Source organism: Halyomorpha halys, unplaced genomic scaffold (assembly GCF_000696795.3).
Source record: "Halyomorpha halys isolate HHAL.00 unplaced genomic scaffold, Hhal_1.1 Scaffold45.1, whole genome shotgun sequence".
Taxonomy (NCBI): domain Eukaryota; kingdom Metazoa; phylum Arthropoda; class Insecta; order Hemiptera; family Pentatomidae; genus Halyomorpha; species Halyomorpha halys.
In genome coordinates, this window is record NW_027113993.1 from 2,171,896 (window position 1) to 2,192,707 (window position 20,812).

At 31.9% G+C, this 20,812-nt stretch overlaps 1 protein-coding gene across 1 annotated transcript in view; it reads left to right on the plus strand.

Moving 5' to 3' along the window:
* LanA (laminin subunit alpha) overlaps window positions 1-20,812 on the plus strand; it is a 105,486-nt gene that overhangs the window by 14,181 nt on the left and 70,493 nt on the right. Inside the window, exon 2 of the mRNA XM_014433930.2 lies at window positions 2,118-2,264. Coding sequence (XP_014289416.1) covers window positions 2,118-2,264 — 147 coding nt within the window. The remainder of the gene's footprint in view (window positions 1-2,117; window positions 2,265-20,812) is intronic.

Consider the following 20,812-nt stretch of genomic DNA (forward strand, 5'->3'; position numbering starts at 1 on the left):
AAAAACCAAAAATATGCAAAATTTTGCAGTAAAAACTCGAAATGTAAAACACCCAAATCCTGCTATGATCATCAATATTATTGTTTAATTTATAATATTAATACGTGGACGGTTTATATAACTTACTTCGAATCAGAATAAATCGCTAAATACTCTCTATATTAATGGAAAGGTACATAAAAAACTACTCTGATTAAAAACTTATAATTGTGTCCATAATTGAAGAGCTAGGAGGTAGCCAATTGTATTCATTGATTTTATATTCCTACTATTAAGACTGTAATTAAGCTTTTAAAACTATCTCAAATTTAAGTATTAGAAACAATATGTACGGGAATATGCAAAAAACAGTATTTAAAAGTATTCTTCCCAGCAAAATTATTTTTTTTAAATTCTCCTAAAATTTATAATAGTATGTTTTCTAGCTTAGTGTTTCAATCTTGCATTAATGCATAAATATACTATTAGCCAAAAAAAACTAACAAGTAATAAGTCGATGTAAAAAAGTTTTTAAAAAGTCTGATTAAAACTGTATAGATGTATACATATTAATTAAATCAACTGATGTTTTTATTTAAAGTATTATACTTAGGTATTATAATATAATATTGAAAAAAATTGAAATTCCCACTAATAATAACTAAATCCGGCGGAAGAATAATGAGCTAGAGGTGGAATGAAAATCTAACTTAAATACAATAACTCCAAAGTTATGTATAACAAGCTTATTCTAGTGAGAATTTTTCATAGTTACTATTGGTTAATACTTTTTTAACATTCGCCACTTAAGTTGCTTTTTTAGGTTGAATTTAACTTTTCATATTCATATTGGTTCACATTCATTTCATATTGGTTCACCTAAATTTTAAACTATAAATTAAATAAGTAAAAAAATAATAATATCAATAAATATTGGTAACATCAAAATTTAGCTGGAAAGGGTCAAACATGTGATTTTGTGCAAAATTAATCAAAACTTACAAAGTTATGAAAATTCCTTAAAAAGTTTACTTTTTCGCAAAATAAAATCAGTGTTATTTGAATGTCTTTTCCATTAAATTTCTGCTGAGGTTTGGTGGAATTTGAAGCTAAAGAACCAAAGATGTCCTAAGTCCGGTATCAACTATCAGTAATGTCCTATTTATTGTCCTACTAACTTTTGTGGTCGCGAATCGTTAAGTTTGTTCGACAAAGTTCGAGGATTAAAATCAATCTTGTCATTGTCACTCCAAATCAATTAAATAGCAAATTAAAATAATTAATTACATTACATTTTTTTAATTTAAAATAATTGCATTATTAGGTTATCACATTGTACATTTAAATTATTTTTGCTGCTCATTTTTAGGTTTTGACAGTATGTTATTGGTATTTTCAATGCATCGAAATCCCGAACTCTTTATAATACACCACGTCGTAACAGAGCGGAAGGGAATAGAATTCTTGTCCGAACGTTTTTGACTTAGGAATTAGTTTGCTAATAGATACAATAAACAAAAAAAAAAAAAAAAACATTCATTTTATTTCTAATACGCGAAAAACAAAATAAGGGAAAAACTTGAGCAAATTCCAAACTGTTAACTACTCTCCATAATAAATGAATAATTTTTTTTCAAAAGCTAAAGTAATGTATTCCTGACACCTGTGGGGGGCCATTGTCTTAAGCCTTGTATTTGTAATTGAATAAACAAATCGGGGACATATAAATTGTCACTTGATCACTTGATAGATCAGTCGAGCCAGATTGTTTCAAAATTTTACTGATTTGTTGTGTCGTCCCTCTTTTATTTTGAATTTGACTTCATTTGGTGATACTAATTTAATAACTGTGAATCACAAACCAACATTCCAGGTTTATAGACAGAATGAATAATCATGACTTAATAAAGGACGTATAAAAAAGATTTATTAATAGACATTGCATTTTCTTTGTTCAGAAAAAAAAAACTAGAAATTCGTTTGTATATGTGTAGAATGGAAATTACTAAAATGATCTATCACCCAAGAACATGGCAATAAACTTAAATCTGAATAAACCTTGAATTAAAATGTATGTAACCTAAAAATAAAGGTAATTAGTTTATGAATAAACATTACTAATCTTATAAATATTCCAGGTTTGTGATGTCTGCGATGCAAGTGAGCCTTCAAAGAGCCACCCTGCAAGTGCAGCAGTGGACGGTACCGAGTCCTATTGGATGTCGCCTCCGCTGTCGAGGGGCATGACATACAGTCAAGTCAACTTTACTATAGATCTAGGGCAGGTAAGTCGGCCATAATACTTAGTTTTAATTATAAAAAAAAAATATTCAAACCTACTTCTTTAATATTTTCTATTACTATCAATAAGTTAAGTCTATAAGATCTAACATAAATTTATTATTTTTAAAACTACTTTGCTTCTTCCAGTAAACATGTTAGTTTAAACAACTTATAAAACAAGCATAAATAATATTTGAAAAATTATATTAAGACAGGCTCAAAGTTACAAGTTATTATCTATAAAAATAATGAGCGTACATTAGATCTATAGATCACAAATAGTTTATTCAGAAATTAATCGAAGTAGATAAATAAAATTATGGGTAGTTAATTAAGCTTTCATTGTTAAAAACATTTCTACACTATGTTTTATTTATTCAAAAAACTTTAGAAATGATCTTTAGATTTTGTATTTTTTTACACATATCCAGTGAGCATTGTATGAGGTTTATACTATATCTACCACAAACGGGATGGTAAAAAGTTACAGTGGTGTAAGTCAATCTATTTTCATTTTAAAAAAGATAGAGTGTAATTGAATAAGGACACGAGATTTGATTGATAAAAGATGGTTGTGCAGTAAAATGTTTATAATTTTATTTTTATTATATTTTAAACATCTAGAAATGGCCCGTTACTATTTCTATCAAATTTCTGACAGTAATAAACATTTATAAGATAATAGGTATCTACTAGCATTTAGTTCACTTTATATTTCAACAATTTAGCCTTTCTAGATTTTATTTCTGGATGTACTTGTAATAATTTTTAAAAATGTTACAGACATAAATATTAGTCTTGGTACAGGATGTCCCAGATTTTTTTTTAATCGGAAGCAATGATTAAAACACTAATTACAATAGACATAATGCTCTTTAAAAAATTCGAGACTTACCTTCGTTACACACGTTTGAATAACAACAATGTTTGATTACATGAAATCCTGAATTATTTGAAATTTTATTTTACTAGTCTTCTACTGAAGTATAGTTTTTCCACTTTATGAAAAACTTCCTTATTTAACTAGCTTCAAGTCCACATAATTCATTAGGTCTGTTTCAGATTGAAATGAGATCTGCCTCCGGCTTGGTAAAAAATAATGCGATATTCTCTTTTCTCTAAGTATTAGTGCTTTCAGCCAACAACATTACCTATTAATAAAATACAATTCTTGTTTATCAAAAATATATAAAACAAAATATTTAATGCGATGTGAAACTCAGGCCTGTGTCACAAATGAATTTCGCCTTCAAAGAAGAAATAAAATTTCATTTCTTATACCCACATTAAATATTCTATTTTAGATATTTCAATAAATAAGAAATGTATTTTTGCAATTTGTAACTATTTTGTTTGAAAACACTGGTATTTTGAGAATGCTTAATTTCACATCATCACATCACATTGCTAACATTGAAAACTGTTTATTTTTTTCGAATACACAAAATTAAAGGTACTTTAGTGAACGATTTTTTTTTAATTCGACATTTAAGTCCTGTTAGTCTATTTCAGTGAGGATGAAATATGTATGATTTTAAAGACCACCTAATTGCTTATTGATTCACCGAGGGAAAAATTTTAAACGGTTTTAATCAAAATCGTTACAGCAGTTTTGAAGAAAATCGAAATAATGTGAAAACTCGATTCTCTAAAGAGACACTCCCAATTGGTCGATTTTAGCGAAAAAGTTTATTTCACACCCCTTGTATAAATATGTAATATCAGGCGTTTTGTATTTGATATAGGCTGTTCATAAACCATTTTGCGGGACTAGGTTGTTTAGATTCAGGGGATCTCAAAACGTGCATTCCCGTCGAAAAATCGAATTAAAAAAATTTACGATCGCAATACATTCACTTACTATATATTTCATAGATAAGTAAATGAAAGTAAAAATTGGAAATAATTCAGGATTTCACAAAAAACAAAGCTTTGGTAATTCACCCGCTTTAAATGTTTTTTTGCCCTCTCACCCCAATGTGTGCTCTTACTTCTTAAATATTGCTAACCACTTAGAGGATATCCCAAATAAATTATTCATTCACTCTTTACATAAATCTTCCTTACTGTTACATTTATAATGATATTAAGTATTGTTACGTCACATATAAAAATATTTGACCAGGAACACGATATCTTAGGATCCTCTTATCTGAACCTCTCTGATATTTTTTATTGACATTATCCTACTATTTACTGTCTTATTAAAGTATGTCGCATGTCAAGAATGAAGGGCGTACAACTTAAGAAGTATCATTTTTAGCTGTAGCAATCATGAAGAACTATTTCTTAGATTGTCGGTCTTTTTCTAATGCTAATGGAATGCTTCCAGTGTCTTTTGTTCAGGTCTAGTTGTTAAGGGTATTGCTTGGAATGAAAGCAGTTTGACATCTAGTACCGTCAATTCTATTCTGAAATGATTTTCAGAAATTGCGCGATTTGCTGCGTGATGATTCTATTTGTTTACTTTTGCAAAAACATATTTTCTTTCACCTATCTATTTTTCAAAAATGATTTGTCGAAATTGTTAAATTTGAAGGAAAGTTGGAAATTAGTAGGGTGCACGACATTTTTTGGTCTACCGTTTTTCTTTACATTCCGTCTATTTGTTTACTTCGCCATTCTAATGAAGGTTCAGCTACCTACCTTATGGAGGCTGAATGTGTACGACCACCATTTTTGTTTTCTTTTTTCTCTGCAACCAGAAAGATTCAAGGGTAGGTAGTGCCTGCGTGTGGCCGGCCGCTATTTTGTTTTTCTGAAGGTGGATACCTGACCCTTCAATCAATTTGCGGAAAGTTGTATTAAGGTTATGCTAACAAAATGGTCTAGTACACTCAATCAGCCTCTAAAAAGCCTTCAATCGTTCAGATTGCTTAGAATAAAAGAAATAAAAAATGGCAGCCGTGCACACTCAGCCTTTATAAATGGGTAGTTGATTAATAACATTAACATAGTCCATTAGTTCATTAAACGAAATGGTGGCCTGCAAACTTAAGTCGTTATTTTCATTTTCTTATAATTGAAAAATACACTTGGGAGTGTCAGATAGTGAATATCAAGTGAACACATTTCTTCATTGTTAATGAGTAGAGGCATTTTAATGAAAATTATAACCTAAGATATTTTGACTCTTTAATAAATTTTAAAATGAAGTAGGTCCTTTAGCTTAAGTTCAAAATTCGAATATATTTTTGAGAACATGATTTTTACGATTTGTTGATTTTTATCGGTCTAAATAAAACACAGTTCTGTCCCATCGTGCAGAAAAATAAATCTAATTCTGTGAGCTTCAGCTTTTTAATTCTTAGAAAAAACAAGCCTGTCTAGCAAATATCTGAGATCCAATCTTCGTTATTTAACCACTTTACGCTTCCTTGTAAAAATATTCAAAATTACCTCAAAAACGGTTTATAGAAATTCAGTTTTGTCATCAATTTACCTCTTTTCTGTTGTATAGTCTTTCCAATATTTATCTAGATAACTATTAGACGGATCAAGCCAATCATTTCAGTTCCATGTTTCAACACGCTTATTGAGGTCAATGATGTTTAAAATCAAATCCTAAAAATAAACGGTAGCATAGTTAAATTATATCACATCATGCTAAAATTTATGGTAGCACGGGTAAGATCATTAATTTATGTAAACCTACAGCCCACCTAGAAGGTTGAAACGGCAGTGGCCAAGGGACTTATTAAAATAAAAAATGGACAATTGGAGTTCTGGCAATGGTCAGATTCTCCACTCAAGTTGAGTGTTTGCGACTTTAGCGCACTTGCTCAGCCTCCATTGGCTCATTACCAGTGATGCGGCGAGAGGGATGCGTTGGGATCTCTTGAGCTCTGCTCTACCCCTCACACGTAGGGTATATAGAGTAGGCTCAGGGATCCTCAGGTCGATTCTATAAATATTGTATATATTATTTTATCATTATGTTATTTTATTTATTTATTTTTCATACAGATAGTCTGATTATGTTCACTTGTCTTCTTTTGTTTGTATATATTTTAAGAGAGTTTTTTTTTTATTTTATTTTATTTCAGTTTTTTTTTTTTACTTTTTTTTTTTTATTTTTTTTTTAATTTTAGTATGTATGAGATCATTCATCAATATTACCTATTGCCCACAACTGTGTGGCAGATTGTAATATCTATCAATAAATAAATCTATCTGATTTAAAAAAAAAAAAAAAAAATTATGTAATGAAATTGAAAAGGCTGTTAGCAAAAAAACTTTCGATTATTCATTGAAAAGACAACAAATATTCACCCCTTTGGTGTTTGTAAATCATTAAGAGAATCGGCTGACAATTTTTTGTTTTAGATGTCGCGCAAGGGGCAATATCATCAATTTATGTTGAATTTTTATTTATTAAATGAAATGACAGTAAGTTTACAGCACTTAGGTGTAGACAAATAATTAAGAGAAGTGGCTGAATAAAATCTGCGTAAGTCATGATTTTTTTAAAAATATTGACTTGTTTTATACGTCGCACAGTAAGAAAAATTATCAATTTATGTAAAAAAAAACAACTAAAAAATTTCTAATTTCGAGGTGCAAAATGTAATAAATAGTTGGTGCAGAACAGACATTGAGCCCCAATATGTAGAAGACATACTTCAGGCCAGTTTTAATTTGCAGTTATTTTTAAAGTGTTGTTAGTTTAAGCATATACTTTATTCTGTGTCAATGGGAAAATTTGTGAATACTTGTCCCATTATTTAACTCGACAATTACAATATTTATTAGATATTGGAATACGGTACTGTAGTTACTCATTTCCCACTCCTATTCTGAATACAGAACACGTACTTAATGGGAATGGTTTTAAAAACAATAGTTCTTTTCAATATCCTATTTACCCTTCATGAATGAAAGCTGGTGGCACAGTAGAACTACAGAAATGCAACTGAATAAGAAGTATTCATAGACTCATGAGTGGTTACGACGGGACCCTTTAATAAGAATCGCCCTGGAGGGAGGGCAAAACGTTCCCTTATAGGGCTGACCGCCCTGGGGACCAGCTAATAACACGCTCATGAGAAGAGGACTATTATCTCCATCGATAAGTGTAATCTTATTTTGATTCGGCCTTGTACAATTATAATATTAATGGTTTTAATAGTCATTATTACTGATGGTAATTGCTGAGATATTCTCAAGTTACTAGGAGTGCCTTGGGGCGTTGCTGCCCCAACTTTAGCGACTTTTAGGAGAGGGGGGAAGGCAAAATATATAATTTTCAAACTTACCGGTGGTTTGAAATTCCCTGAAATTTTCCCTTTTTGGGAACTTGATCTCTCTAAATAGCTCAGGCTACTTTATTACATTACGCATAACTTAATGTTCTTTAGTTCTTAAAATATGAAAATTTTGGTTCAGATAGATTTTTAGTGATAACTTGTTACTACAAAAAATTCGGTTCGCACACGATAATTTCGGGAACTTTACATATTTCTGATTGCGGACAAGTAATCAAAACAACGTGCTTTCCAATTTTCATTTCATAATAAAAATCTTATTTTACTAGCCTAATGGAAAATTAAAAAAAAAAAAATTCACAGCGCTTTATAAATCAGCTCACTCACATGAGCTCCTGCCAAACTGCTTCAGATTTAAATTTTTTTTTTCTTTTATAACTTCATTTGTTCTATGTATATTAATTTTTTTTCATATTTACCCGTGTTATCCTATTATATTTATTTTGTTTTCAATTACTGTTTCTTTTATACTTGACCTTAAAATATACTTTGAATCATCATGAATTCAACAAGGAAAATGAAACCCTTGAAAATATTCTCTCATCCAGAGTAAATGAAAATTTTAGAAATATTTTTTTAATAAGTCCACTTAAAGTAGAAATTTTATGAAACTCATTTCTATTGCACATATAATGATCCGGAAAGACTTCAATAATAATATGTTCATAGGCATTGTTGTTTGAGATATAAAGATCAATAAGTCAATGAGTGGGTGGTTAGAGACACGTATAGCTCCGGTTTTATTATGTAGTTTAATTTTTTTTTACTACCTATTCTGTAAATAGACCTGCATTCTTAATTAAATAATCGTGAAAAATATTTATGAATGAATTAGTAGCAGTTTTGATTCCTATCGTACAGTTAAATTTAAACTAGGCCTACTATCAGAAGCTGAGGGGTCACCGAGATAGGAACGATATCAGTTCAACGACATGAAGGGAACATTTTACATTCTTTATATAATCCTTGGACATAAAGGATGTCTTCGCTGATTGGCTCCTCGAGGCTATTATCCTGCCTTCTGTGTCCAGTCCCGCCTCCCTCGTTTTATTTTTCTAGCCATCGTTATAACAGATATAATGGTTTTCACGGGGCTTTATATCCCATCCATCATGCTTCGCCAGGCGTAAAGATTCTTTTTTGTTTCTAACTTATTTTATATTTTCTGTAAATTGAATCTTACAATTGTTATTTCAAGAAACTTATTATTTATTATGTATTCGCCTATAAAACCTCAAGGCCACCTTGTATTGTACTAATTGTATATAGGTAACCAATTTTATAAATTAATAGAAGCAAAATAATTTCCAAAGGACTACGCAGAGCTGTCGCATGTGCTATTGCAGTTCTGCACTAACAACAGAAGTATTTATTTACTTCTTATTTTCAGTTTTCCTAGTATTAGGTCTATTAATGCGAATTTAAGTTTATGGGTATGTGCCAACGTTGATGGTCCGTGTGACAAATAGATGCTACTTTAGCAAATTTGGCGTTTATATACTCCGTGTGAACATTAAAGCGGAGACGTGCATCGACCATGACCCCTAGGTATTTTAAGCAAGACTAGGAACGGATTTCGTGCCTACTCACCGTAACAGTGATGGACTCACTTTGCTTCTTGCTATTTACTAGGAGAACCCCGGTCTTGTGATCTGCAAGTTTTAGGCCTACTGAGGACAGCCAACCTCGGACCGTAGCAACGCCTGGCTAGCGATGAAGATGACTTCTTCCAAGTACTTTTCCGCCACTACAACTGCAACGTCATCTGCGAATACCACAACTGTGCCTCCCTCCAGCACTGTCAATTTGAAGATTGCGACGTACATGACGTTCTACAGAGGCCCTAATTCCACAAATCCACCTCACCATGCTGGCGGCCATACAACTTGCCGTTGCTGCCACTTGTCGATGGTTATTTTTCGCTCTTCCTCTCTGGAAGCGTGTAAGCGTCGTCCATAGTGCCTGCTTCTTTTTTCAACAAGGAGTTCCACAGGCGGCATTCGGGCTACCACGCACACCGCTTCGTAGGAAACAGTTTGAAAAGCACTAACCGTCCTTAAGGAAACCCTGCGGTACACTGAAACCAATTTCTCCTGTATGATTTGGTAACCATCGCTTCTTTCCAAATCCGGGCTGCATATAACATAATGGAGGGAACAACAGTGACAGTGATGGACTCAGTTTGCTTCCTGCTAGTTACTAGGAGAACCTCGGTCTTGTGATCTGCAAGTTGTAGGCCTACCGAAGACAGCCAACCTCGGATGTGTGTGTGTGTGCGTGTTTAATTTATTATTAACAACTTTCTTGTGTTTGCCTGGTTTTTAAGTGGGGTTTATTTTAATAGGAAAAAAAAACATTGTTTTATATAATTGTAATGAGGAAATCGGCTTGCAAGTTATGAAGATATAGAAGTATATGATTGTAAGCCAAAAAATCTACTGTAACGACATGGCCTACGTGGATGGTAAATTGTTCCCGAAAGTAGACCGTTACAAATACTTCGGCTCCTCAATAACATCAATATCCATCAACGGACTGAAATAGACCAGCGTGTAACAAAAGCGAACAGAGCCTTCTTCTCTCCGTCAATAATTCTTCAGGTACCCTAAAAGCAGAATCGAGAGATTTGAAAGGAAAGTCCTGAGTACAATGTCAGGAGGGATTTGGGATCAAAGCCTTAACGCATGGAAGAGGAGAACTAACGGTGAACTGCTTTAAGAGATCGGTCAGTCATATCTCGTAATATGAAGGCAAGGAGGTTAAGATGGGTAGGCCATGTAGCTCAAAGAAATCCATCATACGGACGCCTCGACACAACAACGAATGCCACTATAGTTGGCAAGAGACCACGTGAGAGGAGAAAAACGATATAGATAAACAAAATCAACAAAGATGCAAAAGAGCTGGAAAGCAGTAGCCCAAAATAGGCAGGCGTAGATATGGTAGAGAGAATGGTTCGGAAGGCCAAAGATCTAAGTTCTGAAGAGCCAACCGAAAAGAAGTAAATAATTTATTTTATACATAAAACTCCGAGGAAAAAGAAAAGACCTAGTAAAATAAATAGTTATGAAAGAATTTTTAATAAATTGTAAAAAATACCTCGGCGAGTTGTATTAATGAAAATCGATTTTAATAATGAGAATGTGGGATGAAGATAAAATGTCTTTAATATGGTCCAAATGTTTTTTTCCTCAATCATTTTGATTGACATTTAAGTATTTAATTTATACAATGTTGTTAATTTGGGCATTTGATCACTTTTTTTTACAACTATAATGTTGAAAATGATTGATTAAGTATTAAGCGAACATTGTAGTTTTATAAAATACAAATAGACCAATTTAAATGGCTGCGAGAGCCATTTATTTCAAATAAATAAATTTAAACAAACAAAACCAATATTATTGGTCAGTCACTACCGAACGCGACAAGACTTCGGTTCCCTGCTTATCGAATTCTCGCTGGCTGCAGAATGTGCAACCAAAGTGATGAGCCAGCTAATTGATAGATGTCTGCTTGTCTTGGCGAGGATTGAGATACTTCTCTCTACTCCTTTATCAACTACTAACCTTAGTTACACTGAATTTCTGCATTAAACCAATTTCAGGTTTTATAAAATATTGAGGTGTAAAATAAACTAAAAATTTCTAATTAAAAGTGATAGTTTCCATGTTTTACTTTCACTAACTCATCTATATATAATGTTAGTGACTCAATGATATCAACGCTTTTGAAATAAACTCTTTATAAGATTTAAATAGTATAATAAAAGTAACCTATCAATCTGTTTTAGACCATTTTTAAAAGTGAGTCCTTGCATTTCAGTTAGTAGTTACATAGCAGTTAGTAGTGCCATAGTCGATCGAGCTACTAGATTCACTCTTGCACTGCCAACTTGAGATAAAAGACATTTCTACTATCTGTTAGACTATGTCGTGAATGGTTTTGAAATAAATAAAATCAACAAACACTAATCAATTATAACATTAAAGATTTGGACTATCTGTTAAACTATGTCATAAATGGTTTCGAAATTAATAAAATTAGCGAACAGTATTTAGTTATAACATTAAAAACTAATGTTACTTACTATTTAAAATTAATATCTCTCTTACATAAAAAAAAGTTTATTTATGAGTTGCTTCCCGTCACCTTTACACGCCACTATCCCTGATGAAGACCTGAAACTCAGGTCGAAACGTCGGCATAAAATAAATAAATATTGTTTTGTTTATTTATGCTGTTCTTTGCTGACCGCACCCCCCGATAAACTTCTTCAAGTAAAAAAGTTTATAGTGATCACCGTGTAGAATTTTATTATATATATAAGGTGGAATAATGATTAAATTAAAATGCAGGGATAATTACTTCAATTTTTTTTTCCCGCTCTCTCAATATTTAAAAAAAAAAAATAATACAATCTTAACTACAGAATACATGTAAATTAGAGTAATACCATTTGAGCAATGACTAATACAATTAAATTAGCAGGTGTAAAACTCGTAAAATAGAATTTGGTCCGCCGTTAGGCGAACTGGGGGTTACCTCTCCCTCCTGTTGTATTATTTAAACATTTATTAACTTAAGTAATAAAAAATGAATACAGGCATATATATATATATATATATATATATATACAGTGTTTTGAAATTACTCATTCCTATCCATTAATTAAGGCCCCCTTACATTTAAAATTGGATTGACAGTAAAAGCAAAAATGAAAGTTAAGATTTCAAAATTGAGACAAATGGAGTACAGATAAAATTCTGAAATTCCATCTTTCAAAATTTGAACTGTCCTATTACTTAGACCAATAGAAGACCTTCCTAGTAGAATTAATCTCTGATTAATGACCCAAATATATTATGAAATGTTTGTTCATTACTCTTTAGGTGAAATATATCTTTTAAAAATTATTTATTGATTTTAAGGCTGGAATGTTTATGAGGAAAAACAAGAAACGCTATAACTGTTTAATAAAATCATTATTTTAGTCAATAAATCATTTTTGGAGGAAATATTTCACCTGAAAATTACGAAGTCTTACTTAAAATATTAGAACAGTTTGTAGCAAAGATTATATATTCATTAAAAATTAATTAATTAGTTATTGAATGGATTAACTCCAAGTTCTCTTAATTTTTTGGATATGCTTCTTCCTTTAGTTCTGAAAAAATTATAGAGAAAAAAAATCATTGAATCTAGCAACAGTATGCCTAAGATTTTTTTATACATTAAATCTTAACAGGGTCTCTAATGATTGAATTTCTATGTATAAATAAAATATTTATAATCTGCTAAGATTGAAATGCTCTGCCTTTCTTCTGGAACATCTGTGCTCAATGCTTCCAATTCATACTGGAACTACTCGGTCTTGGGAGGCGTGGCAACATGTGCCTTCACATGTGTTTCCACCCCTCACAGCCCGTGGACTCCTTAACACAGGCCAAACTATTTGACCTGTGGCAAAATATTACAGATTTTTCACTATGGGTTTGAGGAATACTGTTCAATTTTTTTTTAATAGTATGTTTTCAAGTTTTTTAGTCACTGATATGATAAAATCCTAAACCTAAAAAATGTTCGATTGTGTTCCATACTTACTTCTACTCCACTTTAATTCAAGTAATGATTCAATTTTATTTTCTTCTCTATTAAATATTTATTTTATTTGTTAGCAATATAAATATTATTTTTAAAATCAATAATTTATTTTATGAAACAAAATAAGAATAATTCCTCAATATTTTTCTCTCTTACATTTTTTTCATCAATGTTTGAGGAATATACTACTGAGGAGTATCTGTCGAACAGCCAAAATTCTCTATTATTTTCTAATTCGAGTTCTCCGAAAGGCACTTCTTGCGCACAGATACATTATCCTGAGGTGTAATGCTCACACACAAATAATTCTTACAATGCCCATTATGAAAAATCTTATACTTCAATCGTATTATATTGTACATGATTATGCCCCCCAAACTCAGATACTAGTGAAACGAACAGAAAAGTGAAATGATGTGGATAGTGGCGATGCTAAATGTCAATAGATACTCGCAAGTACAAAGCTGTTATGATAAGATGAGGAGAAATGATAGATAAGACAGAAATGCCAAGAAACTAGAAGAGTGAGATACTTGATAATCATTATGAATTAAGATTACTACCAATAACCTATTAACAATTTCATCTTCAAGTTTTTTACTTTTACCAACTATTACAATTTAGAATATAATGCCGTTTGTTTATTTTTTGGAATTTTGAAATTTATTATCATTTTAATTGTTTTGCAAAGCACGGTTGACGTCCCACGTCCATCCACCACCATCTCAATTTACTTATAAATTATCAATTTGAAGATTTCTGCACAAACCCTTGAGTCTCTAAAACGAAGGCTACTCTCCAATCTGCATACATACAAACGAAATAGAACACACCTCACATCAACAATCTAAAACCCCTTACCTTAAGGAGCTATCATCATGATAAATTTTGTAATAATCTTGTGTGGTCCTTTATGTTAACTTATTAGTAAAATTAAATATTTACTATTGATTCGTGGGTGATATTTTTAATACATACTGAGTTTATTTAAACAAAAAAAATTAAATTATTACACTTGATCATTATCATATTCCGAAATTAAGTGAGCGGGAGTTTGAGCCATGAAAAGGATTAATCACTGCAATGTTTAATGAATATACAGATCGAAATGAGATGGTTAATGGAACATTAAACAAAAATTGTGTTGGCATATATTTTTTATATTTTGATTGTAATTTTTTATTTACAATTACAATAAAAAAGCGTTTAACATTAAAAACAATTACAACGACTGAGTCCTGTTCCAATTATTAGAGGTTAAGCATAGATCATTCAGGATTTTAGAGGTGATATATAGTTTTTAGGTGAAACAAAACTTTTTTTTTTGTATTGATCATTGACTTGATTAAACATATTTCTATAAGAACGGCTCCTTCTACTGAGAAGGTTGCAACTTGTAGCATTCCGTATCAGTGAGTCTTGAAGTTTTCGCCGAGGAGCTTTTTTGGAAACTAGTACCCAGATGATAACTGTAATTGTTATACTACATTTAAAGTGTGAATTTCAAGATTGTTTTGTTTAAAATTATTGTTTTCAGCCTGCAATTCTTCCTGATATACACCATAATAGTGAAAAACCTACATAGTATCCTTGCGTTGGGCCTTTCAGTAGATTTTCCTTTTTTTTCTATAGATACTCATTAACCAGGACTACTTATCAACTGTCCAAATCCATAAGGATAGAAAGATACTACCCACAACGAAACCACTGCTATTACCTCAACTGCTTATTAACCTATATAGAAAAAAAAATCTATTATGAAAGTAATGACAAACTGGCCTTGAGCATGGAGGGTCGGACAGGTACTTCAAAACTGTATTGGAAAACCATTATTTTGAGATTACGCCATTCTATATTTTTATGTTATATGTTTAATATTTTTGTTTTCACTTTATTATCATTACATTAATAGCTAAGTTACTATTATGTAAATTATTGTCCAAATAAATGTTGCTTCCTTGATATCTTCGAAGATATCATTTCTGAATTACTATCGTAGAATTGGATCACTTTGCTACTTAATGGATAACATCGTTCCACTGAAGTTCTAAATTTCGTGTTACTGAGTGTGGCACACCAAGGATAGTTAAAAACCTTTTAAAGGCTAGGATGGAAAGTAAAGATGTATTACTTATGAAAATTGGGTTAGATACTTTGCTCCATTAAACTTGTCCTCATTCCTGGTCCTAAGTCTCCCGATGTTTTTGTATGTCATCTAATTGTTTTTAATTCTCAACATACTTTAATACAATATTACTTTCAAAGCAATTTAAAAACATGTATACATAATTCTAATTTATTTTGGCCTAGATTCATACTGGATAATAATTTGTTTTTTGTTTTCCCTACTTTTATATCAAGAGAAATTTTATATAAATATTTAAAAACTTTTAGATAGCTTTCTTTTTACCGGAGAGAAAGGACCAAGTGGCGGGCCCACGAAATGAAATTCATTCAACTCCCTCCTCTCCCCTGGTCACAGACTAGAGGTAACTAAGCTGACGCCTCAGCTCCTTCTGTTACTAACGGCCTCTTCTTTCCGAGAAGTGCCGTTTTCATAGTTTCCTTCTAACCTCAGATAAAAGAAGCTGTTTGCATAAGTTGTAGGGTCCAGTCTCTAAGGAACCTATTCCAGGTGACCTCAGGGAATTTTTTTCTTGGATTTCTTTTGCCTGAAGTTCTACCAGGCCATCAAATTATCCGAAGTCAATCACCGTTAGATCATTTTCATTCGTGTTCTCATGAAGATTAAAAGTTCCAGTGGGGTTTATACCTAGGCCGGCGTAGTTATGGGCTAAATTCTCCCACAACTACATTTTCACATCATTCCCGAGACATACCGTAAACGCTGTCACGAAGTCTTCAGAGAATATATCCTTCTCTTCATCGGAAGGCACTTCAGAAGCAGAATGGCCGAGATGTTGAAGAACAACTTATCGATGTTATCAGATTCTGTCTTCTACTTTTGCTTAGGCATGCGTAAACGTGTTTCAGAAACGTGTCGTCATGGACACGTCTTGACGACTTGTTTCGTTGATTTTATTCTGGATCGATAAATCTTTGAGTATTTATAATTACGAAAAATAATTAAGATTTCTCTTTAATAATAAATCTAAATTATTCGTTATTTCTTAAAACAAAATAAAACAACTATGGCTGGGTTATATTATTGTAGGCGATGACTGACAACTATCAGAGGACGGAACTGGTGAGATAAGATAACACATCACCCTTTTCTTTCCGGTCCCAACCCTTCTATGTTACCATTCTTCTTATATTTTTCATAGTCATTTATAACCATGGTCGGATTTAAAGTTTGGATGCTCTTAGCCCCGACAGTTTTTGACACCCCTTTTTCATAACATAGAGAGAGAAAAGGGCGGTAGGTCAGACATTTTTCCTCAAGAAAATAATCTTTATGATGACAGTTCTTAATTTTATCACGACTTTAAGGCTATTTGACTTCATATACTTATATACAAGAGCTTCCTTAACTCGTCATAAATTTTCTTTTTGCTTCTTGTTGCACCACTTGGAAGGGCCCTTATAGGTAAATCCTGTTCTGTACACAGTTTCAATATATTAAATATTTATAAGTATATATAATGTGTTTTAATTAGGTATGTTGTTTGTAGTAACGTTCTATAATATTCAGTGTTATAAGTTACTCTTGAGAAATTAAGCATTCCTTTAAGAATAAAAACAAATGTAAAAGTTAGAAATACAAGGTATTTTTCTGACACTTCTGTGTTTCTTTCGACTTAGCAATAAATGTGTTAACTAGACGAGGTGCGTTGATGTTATTATACCTGAATGAAAGTGACAAGAGACATGATAAACCATGTTTTTTTTGTTTGTTATGAATGATCGGTTTTTAATGAGAATATATATTTTTTTAATAGAAATAAAATTTAAAAAGGGAGAGAGGGGGGGTGAAATGATTCAATTTGAACAAAGTTAAATTTTATTCCAAAACCCATGTCAAAAAAAAAAGAAAAAGTATTTTTTGTTTTCCTGTTGTTATTTTTTAAATTATTAAACTTTTTTAAAGTTATGAGGTACCACTGCTGATTTTTAAAATCCTTTGTTTCCAGTTATCTTCTTTCCTATAATAAGAAAAAAGATAGAGATAATTTATTCTGTGTTATGTATATTATGAACCTGCTACTTCTCAAGATGGTTGTAATGTAGGTGATGTATGTATTGTATTTTAAAATAAATATTTATGTGAAAGAAGCTTTTTAAATTATCTCAAATGACGAAATTTCTTCTTCATAAAAAATATTAAATGTTACTTCTCGAAGTAGGGCCCATCATTTCCTTTGACGTTAACTGATCTAGCAGTCGACTTAGCTGATGATCTAGTCTTTGTGATAGACAGGACGAAACTATGACTTCCTGTTTTTCACTATTGCTTCGGCCTTCTGAGAACAATATGTTGAGACATTTTCTTGTAAAAAAACAAAAATAAATAAATGTCATCTTTCAGTCAGTCAAAGTTCTTGAAACTTTATGTACTCTGTCGAACTGATGAGTATTAAACATCGGAATGCATCAAAAGGTTTTTCCAAAATATTCACTGTAGGTGGAGGCTAATTAGCGAAAATCGGTGAACTTGGAAAGAACATCGATTTCCTATCCTCTAGTTATACTTCAACAAAGAAATCGATGAAATCGTCGTAAAAGCCTACACCGCCTTGTTACGCTCTGAACGCCAAGCTGCCGAGAGAAACAGCTCCGGAATCTGATGGAGAGCACTTTCCCTCAGGTACTACATTTTCAAACGGCTGGAAGAAAATTAATAGAGCAATAGTTCTCTTCTACCCGTTTCCTGGACGGAATTGTTCATTGGAAGCCTCCGAACAGAGAAGACTGTGGCTACCTCGGGTACGAGACACAAGAAGAAGACAAGAACTAAGGAACGGTTTTTGATGTGTTTGACTCGATAATCCAGAAACTCTCCAAGTTATTGAAGCTCCTACTCTGCTCACTGTTCTTTGGTTATAGAGGAGTCTTATAATTTGCTCCTGATAAGTTTATCATTCTTTATCTTTGATATACAATCAATTGGATAAATATATAACGAGACAGGCTTTAGTTGATGCGAGGCCGTATGCAAACCTTTTCTGTGAGGTCCACATATTGTCAACGATCCTCATCTCTAATTTATCACCCGCACCCTTTTAACATGATCTTTGAACCTTTGTGTAGACCTCACTTCATATATTTTATCTTATCGCAAGACTTGGTGCGGCCACACCGGTCGCATTTACTCGATACCGGTAGTATATTGTGAGTCGTAAAGATTTTAGGTTTAAGTATTGCCATTTTATCGCATACAATTTTTAATTTGTTTTCCTTTAAATTAATATAAAATGAAATGCAATTATGATTGAGCTGCAAATTTTGATATTGATTAGACAGTAAAAATAAAATAAATTATAAAAAATAGTCAAATTAAATTTCAAAGTTAATTACGTTTTCTTCCAAAGAATTTCCTAATAACCCAGTATTTGATGACAAGGTCAGACCACAGAAATCCTACCGTAGCTATCGCATTACGCAGGTATTGGCTCTTTCACATAACCATTTGTTTCTATTTATGCCGCCAACTCTTTTAATAAATTTATACACCCCCGGAGCAATTAAATCGTTTCATTTATTGCTTGAAGTGAATTAGATTTCCGAATAGAACCACGCGTTTGCCTCAAAACTGTACCATGGTTCCAAATTTCGATTGAGCATGATTTATTTGACAAAAAAAAACAAACATGTATTTGGTATTAAATATATAACTTTAATCCCCCCCCCAATTTATTTTTCTATATACATAATAAAAATAATTTTCATAGTTCATGAAATGTGTAATAATTTTATAGAATCAATAAGAGTCTCTACTTCAAAACATATAGTTTTCTAGTTGTTTTGATTTGTAATTCGATTAATCATTATTTTTATTATTTTATTTGAATTATCTTAGTCATAAACTTTTTTTGTTGCCAGTATCCTCGTTTTAAATGAGCGGAATGGATAACCTATGGGTTACATATCATCTGAGATGAGGCTGTGATCTCATGCCTTTGTTACGCTCTGTGATTTCGAACTAAATTCATGCTCATAAATAGGATTTATAAATTTGATGTTTTTGACCTCCATCAAAAATATCTTTATTTGGAGACTTTTTTTTGTTCAGATCAATCACACTTAAATGTCTATTTCTTTGAATTATAATTTTGTTTCATGATCAGATGACTTTTCAAAGCCTGTTAATAGGAACATTATGACACAAAACATAAAAAAAAAACTGTCTCAACAATATTATTTGAATGCATGAAAGTACAAAAAATTATAATATATTCTTTGCATATATATAAGGTTGAAAGTGTGTGACCTTTCTGGTTATTATTGAACATGTATGTTTCTCTTAATTTCAAATGTTAATTCCCTGGACGAGCAATTTGGGTTAGTGGGTTAGTTTAAATCATTTATCTATAATAATATGATATCAGAATCAATTTGGGTGGTCTCATGGCTAATAGAATAATGGCTTATCTGATGACTATATTGGAAGTTTCGTTGTTGCGGTCACTTCTGCGTCTGATTGGAACTTCCCTCGTCCAGGTAGGCTAGTAGGCGAAATGGTGAAGACCATGTACTTCGCTTCAGGTGTCCGGAAGAACGTCTTTCTTCCTCAGTAGCTGTCCAGCGTGTCCTCAGCTGTAACGTGGTAGTAGGGGTAGTCCAGGTTCTATATTGCATGCCACGATAGATAATTAAGACTGCATCGCAGCGGCGGCGTCTTGGGAGTCTTCCGGTGTCCGCGGCAATGGGAGGCATCAGGAAATGAGACCCCCGACCCCGACTTTATATGAATTCATAAAAGAGCCGAAAATATTGGATTCTGTAAATTTGACAACGAAATTCTTACACAAATTTATTCAATTTTTCAGCTCTTCCTCTCTTGAGAGGGATTCAGAATGTTGGACTTTCTAAAATTAACTCGAAAACACAAAGTATTTGAGGAAGGATACATATAGGATTATAAATTAATTGTTTTATTAAAAATACAAAACTTGAGTTTTCTTTGACATTTTAAAAATTAATTTAATAACTTGTTTCGGTTCGTGATTGCTCAAACATTTTAAGAAAAGATCTCTCGAATTGAAGTCATCTAAATAATAATGAAACATCGAGCAAACTTCATTTCTCCGTTTTTTTTCGGTGCTTCTTCAGGACATTCATGAAGACAGATCTTTCATAAGTCTAGTAATGTATATTGCAAAAACTTTCCTCAAAAATAAGTTTCTAAGGTTTAGATATACTCGGTGAAGATAATGCATATATTTGAAATGAATATGAGATCAGGTAAATAAGAGGCCAAGCACACGGCGAATAAGCGTTAAGCTCCTCCCGCACGCAGCGGGCCCAAACTGCCAACCATAAATTTTCCCCCCGGGAATCAATGGACATAATTCATTAATTCATGTATGTACGGCAATTTTTTGTTAACAATAAATATTAGAGAATATGAGATATAAAAATTATTATATAAAATCATCATTCTAAAAGTTGGTGAAAGTAGAACACTTCTTGTACAATGATATTTGAATGGGATAGCATTTATATGGAATCCATAATAATTCATCCTATATTTTCGGTTTTCACTTTTTTTTTTTTAACGT